Source organism: Lissotriton helveticus, chromosome 1_1 (genome assembly GCF_964261635.1).
Source record: "Lissotriton helveticus chromosome 1_1, aLisHel1.1, whole genome shotgun sequence".
In the NCBI taxonomy this organism is placed as follows: domain Eukaryota; kingdom Metazoa; phylum Chordata; class Amphibia; order Caudata; family Salamandridae; genus Lissotriton; species Lissotriton helveticus.
Window position 1 is genome coordinate 1137649902 of NC_136057.1, and position 23954 is coordinate 1137673855.

The window sequence follows — 23954 nt, forward strand, 5'->3', positions numbered from 1 at the left end:
ATATTATTGTGGCAGGAGATCTTAACTGCACATGCAAGCCATTGGGCAGGGAAGATCTCCTGGGCACAAATGAGGAAGATAACAAATGGGCTATTCCTTCTCTCAACATAGTCCCCATCAAGAAATGGTCACAAATGGCCAACCAGATTAAAGCCCTAACCTTTGAATACAATTTAAGAGCAGTAAATGGTAGAACTCGCTCTGAGCCGTGCGGGGCTTTACCTTCAATAGGATTGGTTCGCCATCTAGGATTGTCCATATCCTGTTAGATGTCCGTCTATGGGCAGATTTAGTTGACATGGAAGTGAGACACACTCTGGACAGTGACCACAATCCCTTATGCATGCAGATTAACAACAAATGGGCACCAATCACTAATAATTCAGTTGATGGACTTAGATTGACGACAAAAGAGATTGTGCCCTCTTACTGCAACCGACGCCTTAAATGGCATAAGGTTTTGCACCAAGATGACAAATTGCTTAGCATAAGAGAGCTTATTGATGAGAAGACAGGGGTACTTTAAGGAATTAAGGAGGACCCTGCGGAGATCCCTGCTTTCCCTTTCTTTAATTTTTACCAAGATTTGTTAGAAAGGCTGGGCACATTTTTCACCATCAGGGGAAGCAGTGCAGCGAGAGGTTGCCCACCCAGGCCCACAAATCCCTGGTATTCGGTTGCATGTAGGGAAAAGAGGCAGGTGTTATCTTCAGCCCTAAGGGAGAAAGGCCTGGTCAATATAAGAGTGGCCAGAAAAGAGTATGTTAAGGCGCAAGATACAGCAAAGCGCAATTGGGACGAGTCCCATTGGCAGGACCTCAAATCTGCCGCATATCAGAAAGACTCTTCCCTGTTCTGGGAATTGATTAACAAAGGATCCCGAGGAGGATCGGACCCAATCCCCAATCATATTACAGGGCAACAGTGGCATGACCATTTCTATAATTTATATTGTCATAATGAAGACATGCCGCCCCTACAGAGCGAGTCCTATTCATCCATATCAGGGGCTTTTACAGCATTAGAACCCTTCGAGATTCAGGAGGTAGTAAGGGCAATAGAGAGTATAGCTCCGGAAAAGGCGGCGGGTCCAGATGGCCTACCCGGTGACCTTCTCCTGCTCGACCCGAAGCCCTGGGCGCACTTCATCTCGCTGTTGATGAATTTTATCGCCAGAGGCCATGCAGTCCCCGAATCTTGGAGGGGAGCCGAAGTGGTACCAATATACAAAAAGGGGGATAGGTAGGACCCTGCGAACTACAGGCCGATCAGTCTGATCGACGTGATTCAGAAGGTGGTTGGCAGGGTCCTCCTATCGAGGATAAGGTCCTGGATGGAGGATGGAAATATCCTCTCGCATTTTCAGGCTGGCTTCAGACAGAGGGTGGGTACGATGGACCAAGTGTTCAGGTTTTGTATGATCCATTGGAAAATTGTGGTTCTAGGGAAAGGAAGCTTATATCTGGCATTTATGGACCTGAAAACAGCTTTTGACTTGGTCCCTCGAGAAAAGCTATGGCAGGTCCTGTGCGACTTGGGTATTCCCCCCCTTGATCCTTGATTGTATTAAACAATTGCATGGGGGTAACTATGCCAGGATCAGGTGGGGCGGACAGGGTCAGCTAACTGAAAGGATAGAAGTGAATATGGGGGTACGCCAGGGTTGCGTTTTAGCCCCAACGCTGTTTTCTCTCTTTGTGAATGGGGTGGTCGACCATTTAAAAGAGGATCCATCTGATGCCACTACTCTGGCTGGAGAGAAAACTCCCACACTCCTCTATGCTGACGACACCCTCCTGATATCAAAGGGTCCAAGCGGCCTCCAAAAACAACTAGTTAGATTTAGCCAGTTCTGCGACGCCCGGGGATTATCCATCAATACAAATAAAACTAAGTTAATGACCATATCCCTGTCGAAGCGGTTTCGAAATAATATTTCTTTGAATGGTACCCCACTAGCATTGGTCGAAGCTTTCGACTATTTTGGTATCCGGTTTACTAATTCAATGAAGTGGACTTCGCATATGGCTAAGATGCTCCTAAACCATAAGCGGGTGTCCGGGGCAATCTTGAGAGGAAAACGCCCCTGTTGCTCCGGCTCTTGTGGTATATGATGGGAAAGCGCTATCCTTGGCCCTTTATGGGTCAGAATTATGGGGATTCGAGAATTCTGCCGACCTTCTAAGTTCGGAGAACAAGTTTTTCAGAGGCTTGGTCTCGCTTCCTCCTTCCACCCCATTGAAACCTCTTTACCACGATTTAGGTAAACGCTCCATCAAGGATATCGTTCGCCTTCGCCCTTTATTATTCTGGGCACCGGTAAGAACGACTCCCGAACTGGCTAACTATGCTGCTGCTCTCAATTAACTCATTGAAATGGATTCAGGTCACAAGATTAAATGGATTTCCAACCTCAGGCGGTTGGTAATGGACAAAGGCTTGTGGAAGCATGGGTTAGCCAGACCCCGCCTTCGAAACAAGACCTAAAAAAAGCATATTGGGAATGGGTTGAGTTGGAGCTGATGAGGAGTCCGAATAAGGGTGTCCTCACCGAGCGGTTTCTGGAACATAAGCCGGCTCGGAAATTGGAACCCTATCTAGACTTCATTCAGACACCCAGGGACAGGTCACTATACATGAAACTGAGAATTGGAACCCTCCCACTTAGTGATTTAATTGCAGGCTGGACGAGGCGAGAGCCAACAGCCACAGTATTCTTATGTCCTGGATGTACAGTCACAACAGAGTCTATTGCACATTTCCTTTTTGCATACCCAGCTTACAGAGATGCGAGAAGCAAATGGCTAAAACCTATTTGCTTAAACTTGGGCTCAAGGAATTATCAGGTAGTTTTACGAATTTTAAGAACTGATACTACCTCTCTCACTGTGGTTTGTGGGGTTGCAAAATATTTGGGAAGTGCATGGCTAACACGGTTGAAGCTTTTAGCCAGAAAAGCATGATGAAGCCTCTGTATAGACCTATTCTATGAAGCATTGTCTTTCTCTGTCTTTTCTTCTTCTTTTAGCCTTTTTATACAAATTTTTTATTGTTCCTTTTTATCATATACATATTTTTTTACTTTATTGTTGTTGAATTTCATTCTACAGAATGTACGGTTTAATGTTTTTTAAAATTGTGAAATCGGAATGTATACACTTTTATGATATCTTTTATATCGATTAAAGTATTACAACAACATCTATTAAAACAATGAGTTCCTGTCAGGTTTTTCTTTCTGAAACAGCAAACCACCTATGATTAGTGTGTGTGAATTAATTTCGATCTGTGGAGTAGTTTTATAACATCAGAGGGAGCAGTACAAATGAAGAGAACCTGTGGACCGCTGTCCTTAAAGTTGGAAACATTCAAGCAGTTTTATATAAGTCAACGAACTAGGTGCATGTACCCATCAGTAACTTTGCAATAAGAACACATTCTGTCCCTAATCAATGTCCTTCAACTGTTAAGTCGAGTAAAAAATGTGAGAAGTAATCATTCTGTGAAGTGTGTACAATAGAAAGAAAAACTTTCAACACAATCATTCACACACCAGTCAATCTGTCGCAATGCCATACCACAGGGAATTGCACTTGACAATCATAGCAAAATCGGTAGCCATAAGTATACAAATTCGAGAGGTGTTTATGTTTGGCTGGCTCCTGGCTGACAAAGCTTAGTTGAAACTAAAACCGGGTTATTGGGTCAGCGTGGTATCGTTTGGTTCTATTAATTCCACTAATTCTTCATTCCAATGAGACATTTTGCTGACACACGCAAACTATTTATGCATAGTGTCTCTTGTGGTAACTTGATGAATTGCTGAAGGTGTTTACGAGGTATGGGAACGTCCATGACTTATAGTCCCTTTGCATTACAGTGCAGAATATCCTGAAAATGTTATGCAATTATGTAATTTGCCAATTGTATGCAAACATTAAGTCTTAAAGTTCTAATTTTTATGCATTTTTTCCAGAATATCTAACGATCGGACTGTCATCAGTGAAAAGGAAAAAAGGAAACTATCTCCTGGAAACCATTAAGTCAATATTTGAACAGTCCAGTTACGAGGAACTTAAGGAAATTGTAGTGGTCGTACACTTAGCAGAATATGACTTTTCCTGGTGTGAGAACATAGTCCAAGATATTTCACGGAAATTTTCCCATCACATCATTGCTGGCCGACTGCTAGTAATCCACGCACCTGAGGAGTTCTACCCTGTACTTAATGGCTTGAAGAGAAACTACAATGACCCAGAGGACCGAGTGAAGTTCCGTTCCAAGCAAAATGTGGATTACGCTTTCCTCTTGAACTTCTGTGCAAATCTCTCAGACTACTATGTCATGCTGGAGGACGATGTCCGCTGCTCTAGAAACTTCTTGACTGCGATTAAAAAAGTAATAACTTCCCGTGAAGGGTCGAACTGGGTGACTCTGGAGTTTTCCAAGTTGGGCTACATTGGAAAACTCTACCATTCCCACGACTTGCCCCGCCTTGCCCATTTTCTGCTGATGTTTTACCAGGAAATGCCTTGTGATTGGCTTCTGATTCATTTCCGAGGTTTGCTAGCCCAAAAGGATGTTATACGCTTTAAACCATCGCTCTTCCAACACATGGGCTACTACTCTTCCTATAAAGGAGCAGAGAACAAGCTAAAAGATGATGACTTTGAAGAAGACTCTTTTGATATCCCAGATAACCCATCAGCAACTCTGAAAACCAACATGAATGTATTTGAAAACTATGAGGCTAGTAGGGCATACAGCAGTATAGACGAGTACTTTTGGGGTAAATCCCCTTCCTCTGGAGATTTCTACCAGATTGTGTTTGAAAAACCCATTAAGATAAGCAAAATCAAAGTCACTACTGGCACCGAAGACCGGCAGAATGACATACTGCACCACGGAACATTAGAAGTTGGGGAAAGGGTCGTAGGGAATAAAAAAGGGAAACAATGTACCACTTACCTCAGGTTGGGTGACTTTAAAAATGGTAACTTTGAAATATTTGATGTTGATCGCAAAGTTTTGTTTGATATTGACTGCATGAGAATACTTGTAACCAAAAGCCAAAAGGAGTGGCTCATTATAAGAAGCATCAGCATTTGGACTACTCAGGCACCCAATCAGTAGGAATGGGGTCACAGATCCTGAACTTACTTCCTGCTGGGAGAATGTTGTTGTGTTACCAACAGGTGTAACTCCCCAAGGGATTACCTTCTGCAAAGAGCATCAACTACTCATCACTGGAGCTGGCTATTGATAAAGCCACCCACGAAATGATTACAAGGCGAATCATTTTTTTACTACAGTGTAGTTTCACCAGGCAATATACAAATCGTGTTTGTTGGAAGGTGTCGACTTTTATAAGAAATGCAAAAAAAGCCCACTGATTCAGACTGATAATTGCTTTTATTACCTGTAATTCAGTGGATAGGTTATTTATTTTCTCCAGCCCCATTAAACGAAGTAGGCACATTATATGTCAAACATACACTGGTCGCATTCTACTTAAGGGGCATAAAGTGTGATGTCCCCGTTTTTGCCCCTCCTTTCTTGCACAATTTTCGAACCCTCCCTTGCTGTCATGCGGAAACAGAAGGACAACAACGGAGCTTTGAAGCAATGAGCGAGGCCGCATTTCCAACCGCTTTCCTCGTTTTGAATGAAAGTACATATTTTCAAGTTAGATGAATCCGTCTTATCTACCTGTAGCCCTGTAGAGGGATTTAGTTTTCTAGCATCAGATGTTATGTTTCTGATATGTCATCACGATGTTCGAGGAACTCTGTATTACTTAATTTAAATGGTAGAGGTTTATATCTGTCTTGAAATAAAAAGAAAGCACAGACTCCCAATATGCTCTAGTCTTACTCAGTCGGTAGCTGTTGAAGTGTAATGTTTTTAGTATTACCTTGTGGCACAAATGAACTTATTGTATAAAAAAAAGACTGACTTCTGATTAGCCCACCAACCATTCATTATTTATTCGTATAAATAATGTGTTACAGAACTGCCATTTTCAGATTCATCACACATCAATGTGTCCATGGGTTTATTTCTAAAAATCTGTATTTGTTTGACAAAGCACACATTGTCTCCATTCACAACACATTTATGGCGAACTCAATACAAGCGCCATATAAGTAACTTCTTTTTATATACGAAGGAAGCTACCGGGGATCTCTTCGCTCGTTTGTGAATTATTACTCTTGAAATGGTGTCCGACATTTATTGTTATAGGTTGATGTCACTAGTCTCAGCTATGTAGTATGAATACCTCCAAGGAGCTGTATTATATATATATTTTTCTTCAGTAGCCTTTTCGTTTAAAAATCTATCCATTCACATTGTTGCAGTCATTCGTTTATGTGCTGACCGTGTCAGACTTGAAAGAGTGCCTGGCGTGCACGGATTCTTTTTTCAAAGTGATTGGTATGACAGGTGTGACATCTCTTTAGGTTTTTACTGCCATCTGTACACAGGCCTGCCCATCTACATTAGGCACCGAATATTGGATGGCTGACATGTCTGTTAAGACCATTATCGAGTACGTGCCTGCAACACAAAAGCGTGGCTCACATGAGTAATTTATATACCAAACTCTATCCTCTCACTAAACAGATAGAACAATACATTTCATATTACACTCTACGTATCTGCATACATATGTAATACATGGAAGCCTGCAATCCCAGTATCAAACCCTGCTTCAAATTTCCTTGTTACATTTGATTGGTGACATATCAAGCCAGACACCTGTAAAACAGAAATAACAGAGCTGCAAAACTGTAAAAACGTATTGCACAACAGTTATGAAGTCATAATGCCTTCTGACAGAGACAACCGCCAAAATGAAAGGCAGGTCACCAAGTATCATTGCAGCTGTAATGTAAACGATAAAAAAGGAATAGCTTTTCCTTCCGTTGATCTGTTTTTAATTGAACGGTGTTATGCAGAAAGGCAATATTTATAGTAACATTTATATTTTTTGTGCATAGTGCATTGCAGGAAAGAATATCTCTTGAATGTTTCTGTTCATTCTAAGCCACTGCCGTATTTTAACCTGATTTACATTAAACTGGTTCTAATGTGTTTTTTATAAGAACTGAATAATTGCTTTTTGGTTTCTTTAATTTCACACTACAGATTCTGCTGTTCATTTCAAGTTTCAAGTTTAATAGTGCTTTATTTACACAATCAAGTCCATCAAAATGAGAACAACATAAAGGGGCTAATTAGTATGTCGGTCAAAAAGCATCCGCCCAACATCCCTGTTTTGACTTGCGGCCACCGTATTACAATTACGGAGGTCGGAATTCAAACTGGCGGGTCAATCCGGCTGACTTCCGACCGGCTCGAGGAGCTCGTTGGCTAGACGGAAGGGCTGCATAATCCCATGAGGAGGAGTTTCCGCCTTTGGGATTATGATGGGGCTTTCTGATTGCAAATCCAAGTCGGCCTTTCCAACATGATGAAATTGCTGTCCTCCAGTTGGGGGATTGGGGGGCATCTATGGTACTCCCCATAAGTCCCTACACTGGCTCCCATTTCTCTATGGGAACTTGTTCTACAGCCAGATTTGATTTGCTTAAACAGGTTGGTTACTTGACCAATTGTAAGGTGGGGAAACTGGATGTAGAACAAGTTCCCATAGAGAAATGGGAGCCAGTGCAGGGACTGATTTGCATATAGCTGGGTCTGAACTGAGGTGGCGAAGTGAACTAAAGAATGATGATGGATTCAATACAGATCTGTGACTGGGGGTGAGTGTCTGAAAAGCTTCAGCACTCTGTCCATCATCTCCTTGTGTTTGCTTTGTTCATCTAAATTTTAATCATAATCATTTTTAGCATGATTCTGATGTTGGGTGCAGATTCGGGACTGACGACCTTTGGTCGGCAGTCCCGACACTGCAATTACAATGCGACCTCACATGGTGCGGTTGCGTACTCCCTTTTCTGGCTACTGATGATTATCATCAATGGATAAGTGAGTCCACTAGCAGTATAGCTCCTACCAAACGCGGAAATAATAACCAAACTGTACCATCTGAACCCTGGTTCAATGAAGAGCTCAGACTGGCCAAACAATTATGTAGAAGATTAGAGAGAAAATGGAGGCTGAATTACAGCACTGAGGACAAGGATCCCTATAAGGCAGAACTATTGTGCTATAAAAAACTTTTGACCCAAGCCAAATCCGACTTTTTTATAAACAAAATTAACTCATCATTGAACAGTCCCAAAGAGTTATTTTCCACAGTGCTCAAGCTAAGTGATCAGCCAGGAATCTTAATGCGGATGCAAAATACGGTAGAGGTTATATTTAATGCATTAACTTCTAACCCGAACCCAGTAGGAAACTGTTCGAACAATAATCCACAGTCTGCAGCTTCCAATGGGCCCAAAGTAGAAAGTGCTATCACCAAAGCCAACTCTTTGGAAACCAATTTCTTAGTACCCTCTCTACCCACTCTTTCTGCATCGCTGTTAGACCCTTGCCCCCCTAGAGTTTTACAACTAGCCCCTGCTATATAATTCCTGGACACCTCTTAGTGATCTTTAACCAAGTGCTTCACTTTGGTTACTTCCCCCAAAGTTGGAAAATTGCATCAATTCTTCCTCTTTTAAAAAAATGAAATCTGGATACAGACAACCCCAACAACTACAGGCCAACCTCCCGACTTCCCCTTTTGGCTAAGCTGATAGAGAAAGCCACGAACACCGAGCTTTCTCTGTTCATCCAGGATCATAATGTACTGGATTCATCTCAGTTTGGCTTCAGAAGCCAACACAGCACTGAGACAGCTTTGATCACAGCTGCTTAATAGATCATTGTCAATATGCTTTATTCGGTGGATATATATATATATATAACCATGTAGCAACAAAATTACAAGACAATTAAATCGCATATGCTACAATCAATAACAGCAGTACAAATTAAGTCAATAAAAATAAGACATACTGTGCAATTTCTAAAGACATATGTGCAAAATTGGCAATAATAAAGTGCGATTTTCATCTTACGATACATGTGCAAACCTTGCGGGGATAAAGTGCATATAGATTTCGGACGCAGATTTAAAATTCACAATATCTCTAGTGCGTCATCGTTAATAACCTTAGAACACATAATAAGGCCAGAAAGAGTTGTCATCTTTCCCACTTACAATAACATAAGGTCTATGTGCACTACATATTCATACAATAATCGATTTCTGTGGAAATATGCATTGTAAAATATATGTGGCTACATAAAAACATACATCTGGGCTCTCTAGGTTAAACATTGTCTGCATTGCTGCCTTAGTGCATCGTACCTTATGTTTGAAAAATATGGGTTTTAAATAAAATGTCCTAAAAGAAGTATAACATTTTCAAAACAGCATAAAATGACAGCTACTCTGCTTAGAAGTACCATCGCAAGGGCATAAGGAGGTGTTATGCTGCTTAATCGAAGGGAATGCCACTAGGTGGTGCGTGATGCCCAGGCGTAAACGAGTTAGTACAAAACGGTGAGAGCTTCTTGTAACTACTGTTAGATAAGGTTGGAAGCCTTCGCTTACATTATACTCCTGATAAAGAGTGAAAGTCCTTTGTTTCGCACATTCGGTCATCCTGGCATTCCTTTTATATTTAAAAAAAGATTCTTTAAGCTCCTTTTTTTGATATAGAAGTACCCTGCTCCAGCTCATTAAAAGGGTCAAATTCGTAGAGTATTTTGTACCAATATTGGATGTGTCTAAGCCATGGTATACGAGAACAATAGTCAAGCTTTAGACAATCAATTATCACATCCTGGGTAAATTTGGTTTCAATTTTTGACCAAATTGATCGCCATAAGGCCAGCGGGCGCAAAGCTATAAGATCCTTGACGTAGTTTAGGCCCACTTCCCTATGGATTATCTCAGTAGAGGCTGAAGCCGGGGCACAAAGCATACGTTTCAGAAATAGGTTATCCTCATTCTCAATTAGCTTGCCACTGTGAGTATGGTAACCCCATATGGCCGCCCCGTACAGGGCTGATGACAGACACCTTGAGTTGTAGATTGACACCATCTCCTTAATTCTGCGGCCCCCCAGTTTAGCAGCAAATCTAAAAACACTGTTAGTATTCCTAACCATTTTAAAATGCACGCTTTCCTGTTCATTGGCTCACCTTCCATCTCCAGAAAACGTAATGCCAAGGTAGCAGAACTTTTTAACAGTTTCCAGTTTCTCCCCATCTAGATAGAAAGTCCTATTTTGTCTGGTCTTCTTCCCACATGACTTTATGTATGTTTTTCCTTAAAAGTTTGGAATTTGTTAATGAGGCATTGGAGACCATTTTGGGTACGTGACAGGAGGACCGCGTCGTCCGCGTACAAAAGTATTGGGATGGGGTTCCCATTAATAATAGGGGCATCCGCTGGAATTGATCTAAGAATTAGATCAATTTGGTTTATAAATAAGGAAAATAAAAGGGGTGCTAAAACGCATCCTTGCCGAATGCCTCTATTAATCTTAAAAAAGGGGGTACATTCACCCGCAGTGCCAAATCGGACTTTACTAGACAAGTTTTCATAGAGTCTTGCCAGGAAATGGATAATCTCTGTCGGTGCTCCCATTTCTAATAAAACCGGTCATAAAAGAGAATGTTCAACCAAATCAAATGCAGAACTTAAATCAGCAAAACACAAAAATAAATAACCTCTTTTGCCCTTGTGTATTTACTAATAATAAGCTTAAGATTTACACACTGCTCCATCGTTCCCATCCCCCTTCTGAAGCCGTACAGCACTGGTGATAAAATGGTGTTTTCCTCAACCCAGTTTTCCAATCTCTCTAGGAGGACTCTGCTTAGAACCTTGATTGACGAGTCCAGAAGGGAGATGGGACGGTAATTGCATGCCTCTGACCTTGAACCCTTCTTAAATAGAGGGACAATGATTGACCCCATGTCGGTGGCAAATTTTCTTCAATAGCAGCATTAAATAGGCGTGTCAATATGGGTGCCCATAAATTCATCTCGTGCCTATAGAGGTCCACTGGTACCCCATCGGGGCCCGGGGCTTTACCGCCCTTGCTCTTTCTTAGTCCCTCGTATACCTCAGTCAAACTGATAGAAATCTGCTTTGCCTGCCATTTCGGTTTGTTTTCCGTAATTGTATTTAAAATCAACCCATCTGAGTTAAAAATCCTAGAAAAGAGAGCTATCCAGGCACTACAACTTACATGGGAGGTTATTTCGGGAATGTTTTAGTTTTTTTAAAAAGGACAATTAATAATCTCCCAAAGTAACTTATTATTGTTTGTAGCCGCCGCCATATCTAAGTTAGACCAAGCCTCGTTTTGTAATTCTTTTTTCCGCTTTACCAACGAGTTCTTATAGTTATGGCGCTCCTCCCTGATTTTTACTATATCTCTTGGCTTGGTATCTAGAGCCAATTTTAGTTTAGTCAATGCTTGGGCACAATTTTTGTCAAACCAGACCACCTGGGTTGTCCTCATCTTGCGGCTCCTAGCAGTCAATAAATCCTCAATTACCATATTTATTTTACAAAAATTGGTAAGCAAATTACCAGAGGTCACCTCATCACCCAGACAGTAGCTTATTTCTGCACTACATTTGAGTTGAACGTCCACCAAAAGTTGATCAGGATTAATACTGACCCATTTTATTCTCATGCCGTTCGGTCTTTCGGCTTAATCCCTCGAATGGGTCTCCCATGAATATTGGTTTTACGCCCCCAACCATACAGTGTCAGTGAAATGCTGTTATGATCACTCACAGTCTGCTCAACTACCCATAAATTGGATTAAGCAGAACCACAGGACACGAGAATGTGGTCAATATTAGAATGAGCACCCCTTCCTTTAAATGATGGACACGCTCTGTTATCACTATTGTTAGTGCAGTCCAGCAACTCCAAATCCAATTTGGCAACTAAGTTGTTCAGTGCATTTCCATAGTTGGTATGAGGGAAATGATTGTATGGGGCACTGTCTTTTCTATCCTGCTCACCTTGGTGACCGCAGAGCCCCTTTTGTGCATGTCTACAGGCTTGTATGTTGAAATCTCCTGTCCAAAGGATGACCGGTAGATCTCTGGATTGGGCTAGGATTCCATCTATTGCCCTCCCTATGTCTTGGATTATCAATCCCCTATTAACACTGAAAATGTTGTTATAAAAATTAATTATAACCAGGTCCCTGCCTTTATCATGCTCCAAACGCAATAACTGTGCATACGGGGCAACCTCAGTACAACTTCCAAATTTAAACTCTGTCAGCATAGTTGACACCAATGTTAAAAGCCAGACTTTCGCCCTTCCTGCTGCAGGAATTGCTGCATCTACACATTAGGATGTATAGCCCTCTACATGGATTTGTTCTCTATGCCATGTCTCCTGTAGACAAATTATATCATACCCTTGTGTGGTAAAGCTCTTCCAAAATGGGGTATTTAATTTCCCAGCAATACCTGCTATGTTCCATGTGGTGACATTTAGGCCTTCATCAAGTATGTCATGTAGGATGGGATGAGGTTGAGCTGTTGCCAGACTGTCAGTTACGCTGGCGTCTGCAGCAAGATAGGTGTTACATTGGGCTATAGTTACAGTTGTGTGCATGCCATCTCTTGCTAACCCCTCTTTAGTTTGACTGTCTGCGCTCTTCATGCCAACCACTTCTGAATCAGTTTCAGGTCTGGGCAATGTCTCCCTAGAGTCAACTGTACATCCCTGAGAAGAATTTCCCCTGCTATCGGCTATTACATCAACTACATGCAATGGTATAAGTTCGTCCCTAAGTCAATCAATCTCATCAATTGAATCAAATACCTGAAATCTATTGTGGGTAGGAATTGAAAAGCTGTCCCAAGGTTTAGATAAAGGGGCAAAGTTATGAGCTGTAATATAATGGTTAGCTCTGGCTTGATCATTCATTTGCACTTTGAGTTGATTGCCTGACTGGCCCCTATAAAATTAATCTAACGGGAATAGAGTTGTATTGTATTCCCAGCTGGAAGGCAGAGGTGCATTTAAAATTGAGTCCCTGGCCCAGTCTGGTGTCCTGAAATTGATACTGATGCAGTCACCATCAATTTCCTTTTTACTGGGGCCCAACCAACCTACTCTCTGAGTCATGATTATCTGATTTGCCCCGTACATGGGAAAACCACAGTTTCTAACAAGCCAATGCAATGTTTTATTTTTAATTGTTTCTTGATTTTCAGATTGGGTTGGCTTTAGCTTGGGGACCTTTGCAAGAATAGCTACATAAGCACTGAATTCAGGGGGCAGATTTATCACAGCAGGAATGACATTATAAATGTTTTGCACAGGCGCTGCCCTACTCATATTAATAAGTTCTGTACTGCCTTTCTTCGTTTGTTGTGCTGACCCTGTATGCCATGTAATAGTAGTAGCAACATTGGAAGGTAATTTTTCCGGTACAGTAGCTGTACTAGTTGGTACGGGGCAACTAATTTCTCTCGGGCCACCACTAACCAGGTTGTTTGTGGATCTTTCCATGCGTGCAATTTTCTGAGCTGTGGCATGTCTGGGTGCAGTTGTGCTGTTCTGATCCTCTTTTGTTAATGTAATTCCTTTCTTGGATACTCCAGCATGAGTTACGGTGCTGTATTTCTCCAATGTATTACTGAGTTTATGCATTTCCCTAGCCATATTTTCAATTTTGTCATAGATCGGTTTCATTAGCTCGATTAGTTTACGATAAATACCTTCCATGTCAATGATATTTGGAGGTACTGGGGTAGTTGATTTGGACCTTGTTGTAACCATATTTCTTTGTGGTAAGTTGTTGTTAGCTGTATTTTCACTTGTGCTTTTCTGTCCCACTTTTTTTTGTCTCTTACATTTCTGTAAAACAGCAGGCACAGTTATATTAACGGGGCTTACAGAAGCAGCTACTAGTGATAAGTCAGGGGTTCCGGAGATACGCGAGCTCTCTTCATCTATTCTAACCACATCTGCTTCTTGATTAAAACTAAAAGAAGCCACAGAGGCTACTGGCAGATGTGGGCTTAACTCTGTTTGTTCCCCTGGAAATGGACTTAGCCCCAGTGAGAAATGCCTTTCTGTGCGGTCAATTTCTTTGGCCAAAGCACTCACTGCCTTAACTAAGTAATTGTCTATGCTGTTACAGGCACCCCCAGAAATTAGCTCTTCTCTCTTTTTCCCCATTGTTGGCAAATAACCGAGTTACCAGTGGATGAATGCAACAAATAACCACTTGCACACGAGCATACGATAACAGCACACTAAACGGTTGGCTTACCAATTAGTCCTCTACTATATAGGGCAACAGTATATTGTCCATATAGGTCCTGATTGTTCCTTCGAGGAGTGTACTTATAAACAATAAGGGGGTGGCCCAGCCCAGCCTCGTCCAGCCACGGACGGCCACAGACGGCCCGCCCTTTGCCTGGGCTTAGCCCGGCACGGCCCGGGCGCGACCTCGCGGGGCGAGGGACCAGGCGGGGCTTTATGCGCCTCCTGGTGCGTGGTATTCAGCGTCCTGCCCCAGGGGATCCTGGGTCTTGTAGGCAGCAGGACCGGCGGAGCCAAGCCCGGCCGGTCAGTAGAAGCCCCGGTGATGCAGGTGAGATGGAACAGGGGGGCGGAGCCAAGCCCGGCCGTGGGGGGAGGACAAGGAAGCCAGAAGACGACACCTCAGCACACTCGAGGGAACAGCAGCAACAGGGGACTCGGCCCCATGCGGGGCTTTATGCGCCTCCTGGCGCGTGGTATTCAGCGTCCTGCCCCAGGGGATCCTGGGTCTTGTAGGCAGCAGGACTGGCGGAGCCAAGCCCGGACGATCAGTAGAAGCCCCGGTGATGCAGGTAAGATGGAACAGGGGGCGGAGCCAAGCCCGGCCGTGGGGGGAGGACAAGGAAGCCAGAAGACGACACCTCAGCACACTCGAGGGAACAGCAGCAACAGGGGACTCGGCCCCAGGCGGGGCTTTATGCGCCTCCTGGCGCGTGGTATTCAGCGTCCTGCCCCAGGGGATCCTGGGTCTTGTAGGCAGCAGGACCGGCGGAGCCAAGCCCGGCCGATCAGTAGAAGCCCCGGTGATGCAGGTAAGATGGAACAGGGGGGCGGAGCCAAGCCCGGCCGTGGGGGGAGGACAAGGAAGCCAGAAGACGACACCTCAGCACACTCGAGGGAACAGCAGCAACAGGGGACTCGGCCCCAGGCGAGGCTTTATGCGCCTCCTGGCGTGTGGTATTCAGCGTCCTGCCCCAGGGGATCCTGGGTCTTGTAGGCAGCAGGACCGGCGGAGCCAAGCCCGGCCGGTCAGTAGAAGCCCCGGTGATGCAGGTGAGATGAAACAGGGGGGCAGAGCCAAGACCGGCCATGGGGGGAGGACAAGGAAGCCAGAAGACAACACCTCAGCACACTCGAGGGAACAGCAGCCCTAATAGATCAGAATAACCTTAGATAAAGGAGGGAACGCTGCCCTAATTCTGTTAGCTCTTTCGGCAGTGTTCGATACTGTCAGTCATGAACTTCTTATCAAATGCCTGTTCGAGATAGAAGTTAGAGGTACCGCTCTCAAGCTCATCAGATCCTTTCGCACTGACAGAACGCAGTTTGTGGAATGTAACGGTCACAGATCTATGTCTTTTACTCTTCCTTGTGGCGTACCACAAGGGTCGATGTTGAGTCCCACTCTTTTTAATATGTATGTTACCCCATTAGCCTCTCTGAGGCCTTGGGTTCTCGGTTTTGTCCTATGCTGACGACACCCAAATTGTAGTATCAGTCACAGAAAACCCTGACAGCACGGCAGAACGTTTCCACAACTGCATGTCACAGATTGGTTGTTGGATGTCCAACAATTGTCTGCAGCTAAAAACAGATAAAAAGGAGGTGCTGGTGTTTGGCAATCACCCAACATTTTGGTCCCCTAACTGGTGGTCTCAAGAAATGGGTGCGCTCCCAACTCCTGTGCCTAAGGTGAAAAATCTGGGAGCCTAATTTGATGAAGAACTCTCCTTTGTGGGACACGCCAATACCATCAACTCGTCATGTTTTTTTTATTTTTAAATTACTCAGGAAGGTTTTTCCCTTCATCCCTCAAGATCTACAGAAAGCAGTGATCACTGCTTTGGTCTTATCAAAAATAGACCTCTGCAATGGGCTCCTTCTGACTGCCCATAAGAAAGCTGTAGACAGCTCGAAATGGTCCAAAATGCAGAGGCCAGATTGCTTTTAGGGATACCGATATATCAATCGGTCTCCAAGGCTCTCCCTTAACTCCACTGGCTCTTATTTAGAAAGCGGGTGATGTTCAAATCTTTATGCATAGCCTTTAAGGCCCTTCATCTTGAAGGTCCTGAATCCCTCAAACAACTTTTTCAAAAATACATTCCTTCAAGTACCTTAAGATCCTCCTCCCACGCAAATTTGGTTTTACTTAAATTGAGGAGAGCTATCTGGGGAGGCAGGAGTGTTGCAGTGGTCACTGCAAAACTCTGGAATTTAATGCCTCTGACACTAAAAACCACAACAAATCTGCTCACCTTCCGCAAGGCTCTTGAAACCTGCTTGTTTAACAACTAACTCAGTACTGTCACTTACTTGCACCACATGCTCCGATGTACGGTGTTTTTCTTACCTTGTTCTACCCTCTGGAAGTTAGCGCCTAGACACCCACGGGTAGTAGTGCGCTTTAGAAATCCTAATTTCATTTCAAGAAGAAGGACCCCAAAGATTTAAGAGGCATGTGGGAAGAGTAAGGGTATGACCATGAGGAATAAAATCAAATCTGCAGAATCTTACAAGGAATAAAATACACTCTGCTACACCTTATAACAATGGTCTTCAAACTTTTCAATGCCGTGTCCCCCAGTGACAAAAAAAATCATTGTGCCCTCCTCAAAAATGTTCACAATTATGCTATCAAAGTGGCAGTGTTTCAATAAATAGGTCTAGATTTATTTCAACTTTGTAGTTAAGTCCTATTACCATTTCAAAACGGAATCAAATACATAAATTGCAAACATACTATTCTGGTCAGGCAGGCCTTACTAACGTGTAAAAGTATTCTCAGTGTAAATATTGGAAATGGGATGAGGTACTTTTGACACCTTCTCCCACACAGGATATAAATGACAAAAGATGTTAGTGATGGCCATTTACAGAGCAGCGTACTGCTACTTTTTTTTTAGCTGAAAACAAAGCAGTTATCATTCATTCATTCAACAATCTTTATTCAGATATAAAATATCCATGAAAGCACAGTTAAAAATACCAACAATATACAATTTTTGTTAAAAACACAATATAAATAGATAAAAAAGGAGCTTATCACGTTACAAAGACTTCCATTATGAATATATGTTAAAAAGAACGTTTTGTACAAAACAACAATATCATTAAAAAAAGTTAAAAACGGGCAGGTGGCAACATGATAATGTTGAGCACTTTCAGGGGTTCGAGAAACAAATAACAGCAGATTACGATAAAGTGCCATCGGTTGTGAACAATTTTAGCAGCATAATATAAAGTGCAATTACATTTGCTCTTCTGGGGTAATACCCTGAAAAACAGATAACAGCAGATCATGATAAAGTGCAATTGATTGTAAACAATTTTAGCAGCATAATATAAAGTGCAATTACATGTGGTCTTTTAGGGTAGTCCAATCTACAAGTAACGCTTTCAAATCAGTTATCAGCATAATACATCTTTTGTCCAGAGCCTTGCACCCCCCCCTGGGAATACTTGAGGCCCCCCGTAGAGGGGCCTGCCCCCCAGTTTGAAGCCCTGCCTTATAAGGATATTGAAAGTCACTTTAGAATTCCATAACCTTATAAAGTAACAGTGTCTTCAGCCTCTTTCCTTTATAAGGTCACAGAACTTCTCATTGAATTGCAACATCCTTATACTGTACGGCAGGGAGTACTTTAGCACATTCATAATACATGGGAGCCTGCAATCTCTACATAAACAAAAAACAGTCTCTAATTTCCCTATTACAGGCAACTTTTGACATCTCAAGCCACCTGTAATAAAGAAATGTAGTAGCTGATCAACTTTAATAAATTATTCAAATTAGTTGCTACATCAAAATGCATGCTGCCGGTCAGCATCCAAGGTGAAAAACAGGGCACAGAAAATCATTACAGCTACAGTCTCTAAAATGAGAACTAACTCTTTATTTGCCAGCTCTATTTTTCATACGTGAACACTGGGCAGCAGAAATAAGATATTGAAGGCTACATGTTTTTTAATCTAACTTACATATTACTGATTCTAATATCTTTTTGCAACAAATTACTTATTGCTTTTTGGTATGTTTAATTTTGCACTTCATCTTCTACTTTTATTCTTCAGCAAACATACTATCTCTCTCATATGGAAGTGCATGACACAAAGAATTTGCTTGGTGTATGGGATTGGTGAAGGAGGGAACAAGTATTATAATGAAAAAATACCTCCGCAGTACATGAAAAGGATACTGCAAGTCAAAAGGAGTTCAAGTCCTGATGAAGGAACTCAGCCTTCAAACTTGTTCCTCTTTACTGTTACTGAAATCCTCGGTGAAGTGTTATATCCATATAATGCAGCTTAGGATGCATTTTATCTCATATATATTGCAGGTGCAGCAACAGCGATTCCATTAAAAATTTATTTTTTGTTTTGTAAATAACTTTGTGGCCATTCAAAGACTCTGCATTAAACGTTCCAAATAAACTTCATCCATTCTGCATTCATTTTGGGTTGTTCAAGCTTCATGCAGATTTGTCAAACAGGGGCCTAAAAATAAGGCAAGGTTTCAAAAGAGACATTTCCCAAATAAAATCACTTTTCTCTTGGAAAGGCCTTTGTTTGATTCGGTGTAAATCTGAACAGTAGTCTTGTGGTGGTGAGCCTCAGCAAGGCCTAGCAGTGCTAGGGGTTCTCCCTTCTCTGCACAGAGTCCTCAGACCAATAGAAAGAAGTTGGCACAGAAGCTGGAATAGAAAAGACAGAGTTTATTAAACCTCATGAGGTGGAACTATATTCACACAACACCCTTCGGCAATGTATAAAGTAGCACACTGACTGGAAGGAGCTTGGTCCTTTTATACCTACACAGGGGGTCAAATGAAGGCGGTACAAGCACAGAATGCTGGTTTTAAATACATATAAGGTCATACAGAGAGTGTGCTGGCAACAAGTGAGAGGGACTGACAGTTAGCTAAGTCTGGTGGACACATCCTGACAGTTACAAGTTGTGGATAGCTGTAAGCTCAACTGAGCATATGCGAAACAGAAGAGGCTAAATATATCTCATCTCTAGGCAGATTTCAGGAGCAGTTAACAGGGAGGTAGGACAGAGCACATGGTGAGCACATGGCAAACAAAATGGCTGCCAGAAATACAAAATGGATTCCACACAACGGACAAGATAGTCTCTAAATACAAGATGTCTTCTGCTAATGCTTAACCTAATCGCTGCTAAATTACAACAGACAACCCTTTCAGCATTAGCTGAAGACATTCGTTTATCTGCGGTAATCTAGATATGCATCCTGTACATTGATGTTCATCATCTCAGTAATTTCATTTTTTAACATTTGTTGTGCATTTATGTTTGCAGTATTTCCTTTGGCAGGTGTACAAGCAGTGATGCACATGGAGCAAAGCATAGGACCACATTGTATACAAGTACAGCATGGAAATAGTATCACCAGTAGTATACATAGTCAGTAGCTTCCAGCTCCAAGTAGCAAAGAGTTTCCATATCCAGTTTGAAAATGTCCATGTACCAGTCTCTGTGAATTTCTGCAGCAATCTTATGCAGTTTTGATATTGCATCATATACTGATGGTGAGTGATCCGGTATAAAAACACAGCAACTGCTACCGGTGATGCGACATGCACCACCTCGACCAGCCAAAATCACATCTAGCACCATCCTATTTTGGAGTGCTACAATCCTCGCAATTTGTAGTTCCTCTGTAATGTTCCCAAGTGCCATAGCTGTTTGATTGGTGACAGCTTCCACAACACGAGTTAATCGCCTTATCTTTCTGCTATTCAATGCAGCACCCACAAAGAAGAACAAACCCAAATTGAAATCGACATATTGTTGCAAAGTGGTAACTGTCTGGTCAACCTCATCTGTACTTATTGTTCGTTTGTATCTATTCTTGAAAATATCATTATACAACTTTAAATTCAGGTGATATGATGGAGGGGCCAAGACCACAGGTGGTAACAAAAATGATATGTAACATACCCCGGACCACCCAACAGGTAATTGATAGTATCCTTTATTACCACATACAAAATACGAATTATGCAAAGACGTAAAACTACTATTGTTAGCTCCTTCAATAATCAATGTCAAAATACATTCACTCCGTCCTACTGGAATTCTCCCAACACTACTTATACACAGTTCTGCTTTAGCTCTGGTCACAGAAATTACAAAAGGTCCATTTTCTTTAATGTTCCTCATATTCGTGAAGACATATGGTGTCGAAATATTGTCCGGTTGATACTCTTCCCATTCCCATTTAGTCCCTTTAGCTTGAGGATAACCATCTTCATCTTGGTAGCATACTTTATTCAGACAAAAGATAATTCCACCTACTGTGGGCTTTCCGAAAGCAAACAAAAGGGCATACCAAGCTTGGCATGAACCATTGTGGGAAAATGGTAGAGGAATAAAAGGTGTTCCTCCTTTCTTTTGGTGTGCAGGTATCATCCCACACACCCAACAATTGGTAGTATTTGTGGCATTGTGTGTGTGATGCAACATCTGGATGAATGTGTTATTTAGGTAGGATTGTCGATGCTTCTGCTCATGATAGGGAAGCGTAAAGTAATGGTGTTCCGCTGGAGTAGTGGCAACAAAAAGCTGTTGAGCAGGAGCCACTTTCTCAACAAACCAACTGGTTATTGCCATAACCACCAGTGCAACAACAAATCCTACAGCACAAATGATTCTTTTGTTATTCATTTCAGCAACAGAGATAATTGATCTTCCTAAAAACTTGTTGAAAACAATCGTTGGAGCTCTTATCCCTTGGGCAGCCACTGATTTCTTCACCACGGGCCAAGACGGGTGTCACTACACTAACGCAGGGCTGATCCCACCCCCCCTTGCCACATCGGCTCTCAGTTTCACTAACCCAGGGCGGTAGCTCAACCAGTCTTTTTCAACACTGCAGATTCTTTCCACGGTCTCAAGTGATATCGGGATGCTCCAGGAATCGTGTGATCCGGGAAGACTTCCGCAGATTCGTCAGGTGAGATAGCTTGACCTTTCTCCGTCCCCAGAAATTCTCGATGGTCGGTCAGCACAGCAGTTTCCACCAAGGCAGGCGACACACGCTTACAGTGTGTGCTGTGGACCCAGTTCTTCTTGTTCGTCACTCAAACTGCTGTCCTTGTAGTCAGGAGCAACTGCTCCGGACCTCGTCCACCTCGGTTCCAGGCTGTTCGATCTGTCAAAGACCTTGACCATCACATCGTCGCCAGGACGGAGTTCCTGGGCTTCACCTGTAGATCTGCCAGGAAGCGCTTCTCGAACCTGTTGATGAATAGAGATCAAACTGTTGGTTAACTGTGCCAAGTAATCATTCATCAGAACACAAGGAACATCATGTATGGGGCGTGGCTTAGGAACTCCCCAAATATTCATCGGTCTCCCAAAGACCACTTCGTATGGGGTGAGACCAGATCATGAATGTGGCACCGATCTTATGGACAACAATGCCAAGGGTAATGCATCTGGCCACTTTAAAGACGTGGAAGCCAGTATTTTCGCCAACTTCAATTTTAAAGTAGCATTGTATCTTTCCATTAATCCTGCTGATTGCGGGTGGAAGACTGTATGGAATTTCTCTTTGATCCCTAACCCTTTCAGGGCATGCTCAACAACTTGCCCAATAAAATGAGGTCCGTTGTCACTCCACAAAAGCTTACAAGCACCATATCTAGGGAAAAACTCCTTTAGAAGCATCTTTGCTGTGGTGAGAGCAGTATTATACTTTGTAGGGTATGCGTCTATCCATTTACTGAAGGCATATACCACCACTAGGACATATTTCAGATTATTGCAGCGTTCAAGTTGGATGTAATTCATCTGCAAGACTTCAAAAGGTGTGGTTGGTGTAGCAAACCCTCCTGTAGGAGTCCGTGTCCCTTTTCCAGGATTATACTGCCAACAGATCAAAGGACTGTACTACTCTTTTAGCTGTGCTGGCAATTTCAGGATGCTCCCAAACTTGTGTAAGCAATTTAGTTATTGCTAGAGCTCCAACATGTGCCTGCCCATGTGCCATTTGAACCATAGGTTGTAAATAGGCTGCAGGCAATTTCCACGTATTCAATTCTTTGTTACGCCAACAACCGTCATCTTCTAACATTCCTTCTTTAGACCATTGCTCAAGCTCTTCCCCAGAGGCAGATCTCTGTATATCCAATACTTCCTCTCTAGCATCATGCCAACGCCCAGCTTGAGACTTCACTACGTACATGGAAGTAGTGTTTCGCTGCATCGCAGTTTCACGAGCTACGCGATCTGCAAAGGCATTGCCTTGTCCTATTTTGTCAATGATTTTCTTGTGTGCGCTACCATGTAAGTGCAGTCAAGAGATTATGCGCTAATTCTCTGTGCATTATCCCGTGGGATGTAAGAAAGCCGCTTTCCTTCCAGAGTAGGCCAAAATCATGAACCACTCCAAAAGCATAGCGGCTATCCATGTAAATGTTCACACACAAGTCAGTGCTAAGTTCACACGCTTGTGTCAAAGCTATTAATTCAGCTGCTTGAGCCGACTTCTGTGGTATGAGAGCTGTTTCCACTATTGTCTCAAGTGTAGTAATTGCGTAGGCAGCTGAAGTCATGCCATCTGGTAACTTCAAACAGAACCCATCAACCCACAGTTCCCCATCTACATCTGAAAGGGGCGTATCTTGCAAATCAATGCGACCCTTTGTCTGTTCCTCAGTAAGGAATATACAATCGTGAGGCTCCTTTGACTGAGACTGAGTCGCAGGATATGGCAACAAAGTGGCTGGGTTCAGTGTTGCGCATCTCTTCAAGATAATATGATGTGCTAACAGTGTCAATTCATATCCTGTCAAACAGGCACTAGTTAAGTGTTGTGTCTTAGTCTGATTCAAAAAGGCATCTACTGCATGGGGTACTAGCACCAACCAATTGTGTGACAAAACTATCCCTTCACTCTGACGTATGGACACAGCTGGTGCTGCAACTGAACGGAAGCATCCAGGCAACGCACGAGCAACAGGATCAAGAACTGCAGAAAAATATGCACAGGGACATTGCCTGCTCTTACAAAGTATTTTTTCAAACATTCTCAGTAGCAAAACATTAGTACAAACAATTCAGATTCCCTATTTGGAAGAAGCATCTTGAACACTCCCCTTCCGAACAGAGATTCTGTTTTTGTTCGCAAACCCAAACTACTATTCAATAACAAGTTACTGAATCACAATTTGGTGTTTTTACATTGCAAAAAGTATTTCTGTGATCCTAAATGCCCCGATTTTGCTAATTGGGCCATTTCCAACAGCAAAATTGCTCTATATATTTAGCCCATAGCCTTTTAAAAGTGTTCTAGTCTGGGCATGAACAGGTTACATTTTAGAGGCATCTGGATTATATTTCACGGATCCACAGATTTTGGAATCTATAGCAGGTTCATAAATCCTACTAAAAAAATGAAAGCACACCATTGGACTAGGAAGCTTTTTATGCCATTGTCTATTGTAGATGCTCAAATCCAGATTTGTGCATCTGCCACACTGAAATGGGCTGAATTTCAGTTTCATCCAGCACCGAGCACTAAGGAGCAGGGTGAAATATCCTGATCTCCAGGCCCACGTGAGGGGTTATGAAGGGACACAACTACAATAAAATATATTAAATTATTTTTATTACAGGATTCATGAATCCTGTGCCTGATTTGAGAAT

General features: G+C 42.5%; 1 protein-coding gene across 1 annotated transcript in view; it reads left to right on the plus strand.

Moving 5' to 3' along the window:
- MGAT4C (MGAT4 family member C) overlaps positions 1 to 5858 on the plus strand; it is a 1165419-nt gene extending 1159561 nt beyond the window's left edge. The window contains exon 10 of the mRNA XM_078656572.1: positions 3977 to 5858. Coding sequence (XP_078512698.1) covers positions 3977 to 5133 — 1157 coding nt within the window. The 3' untranslated portion in view covers positions 5134 to 5858. The remainder of the gene's footprint in view (positions 1 to 3976) is intronic.
- Positions 5859 to 23954: the final 18096 nt, after the last annotated feature.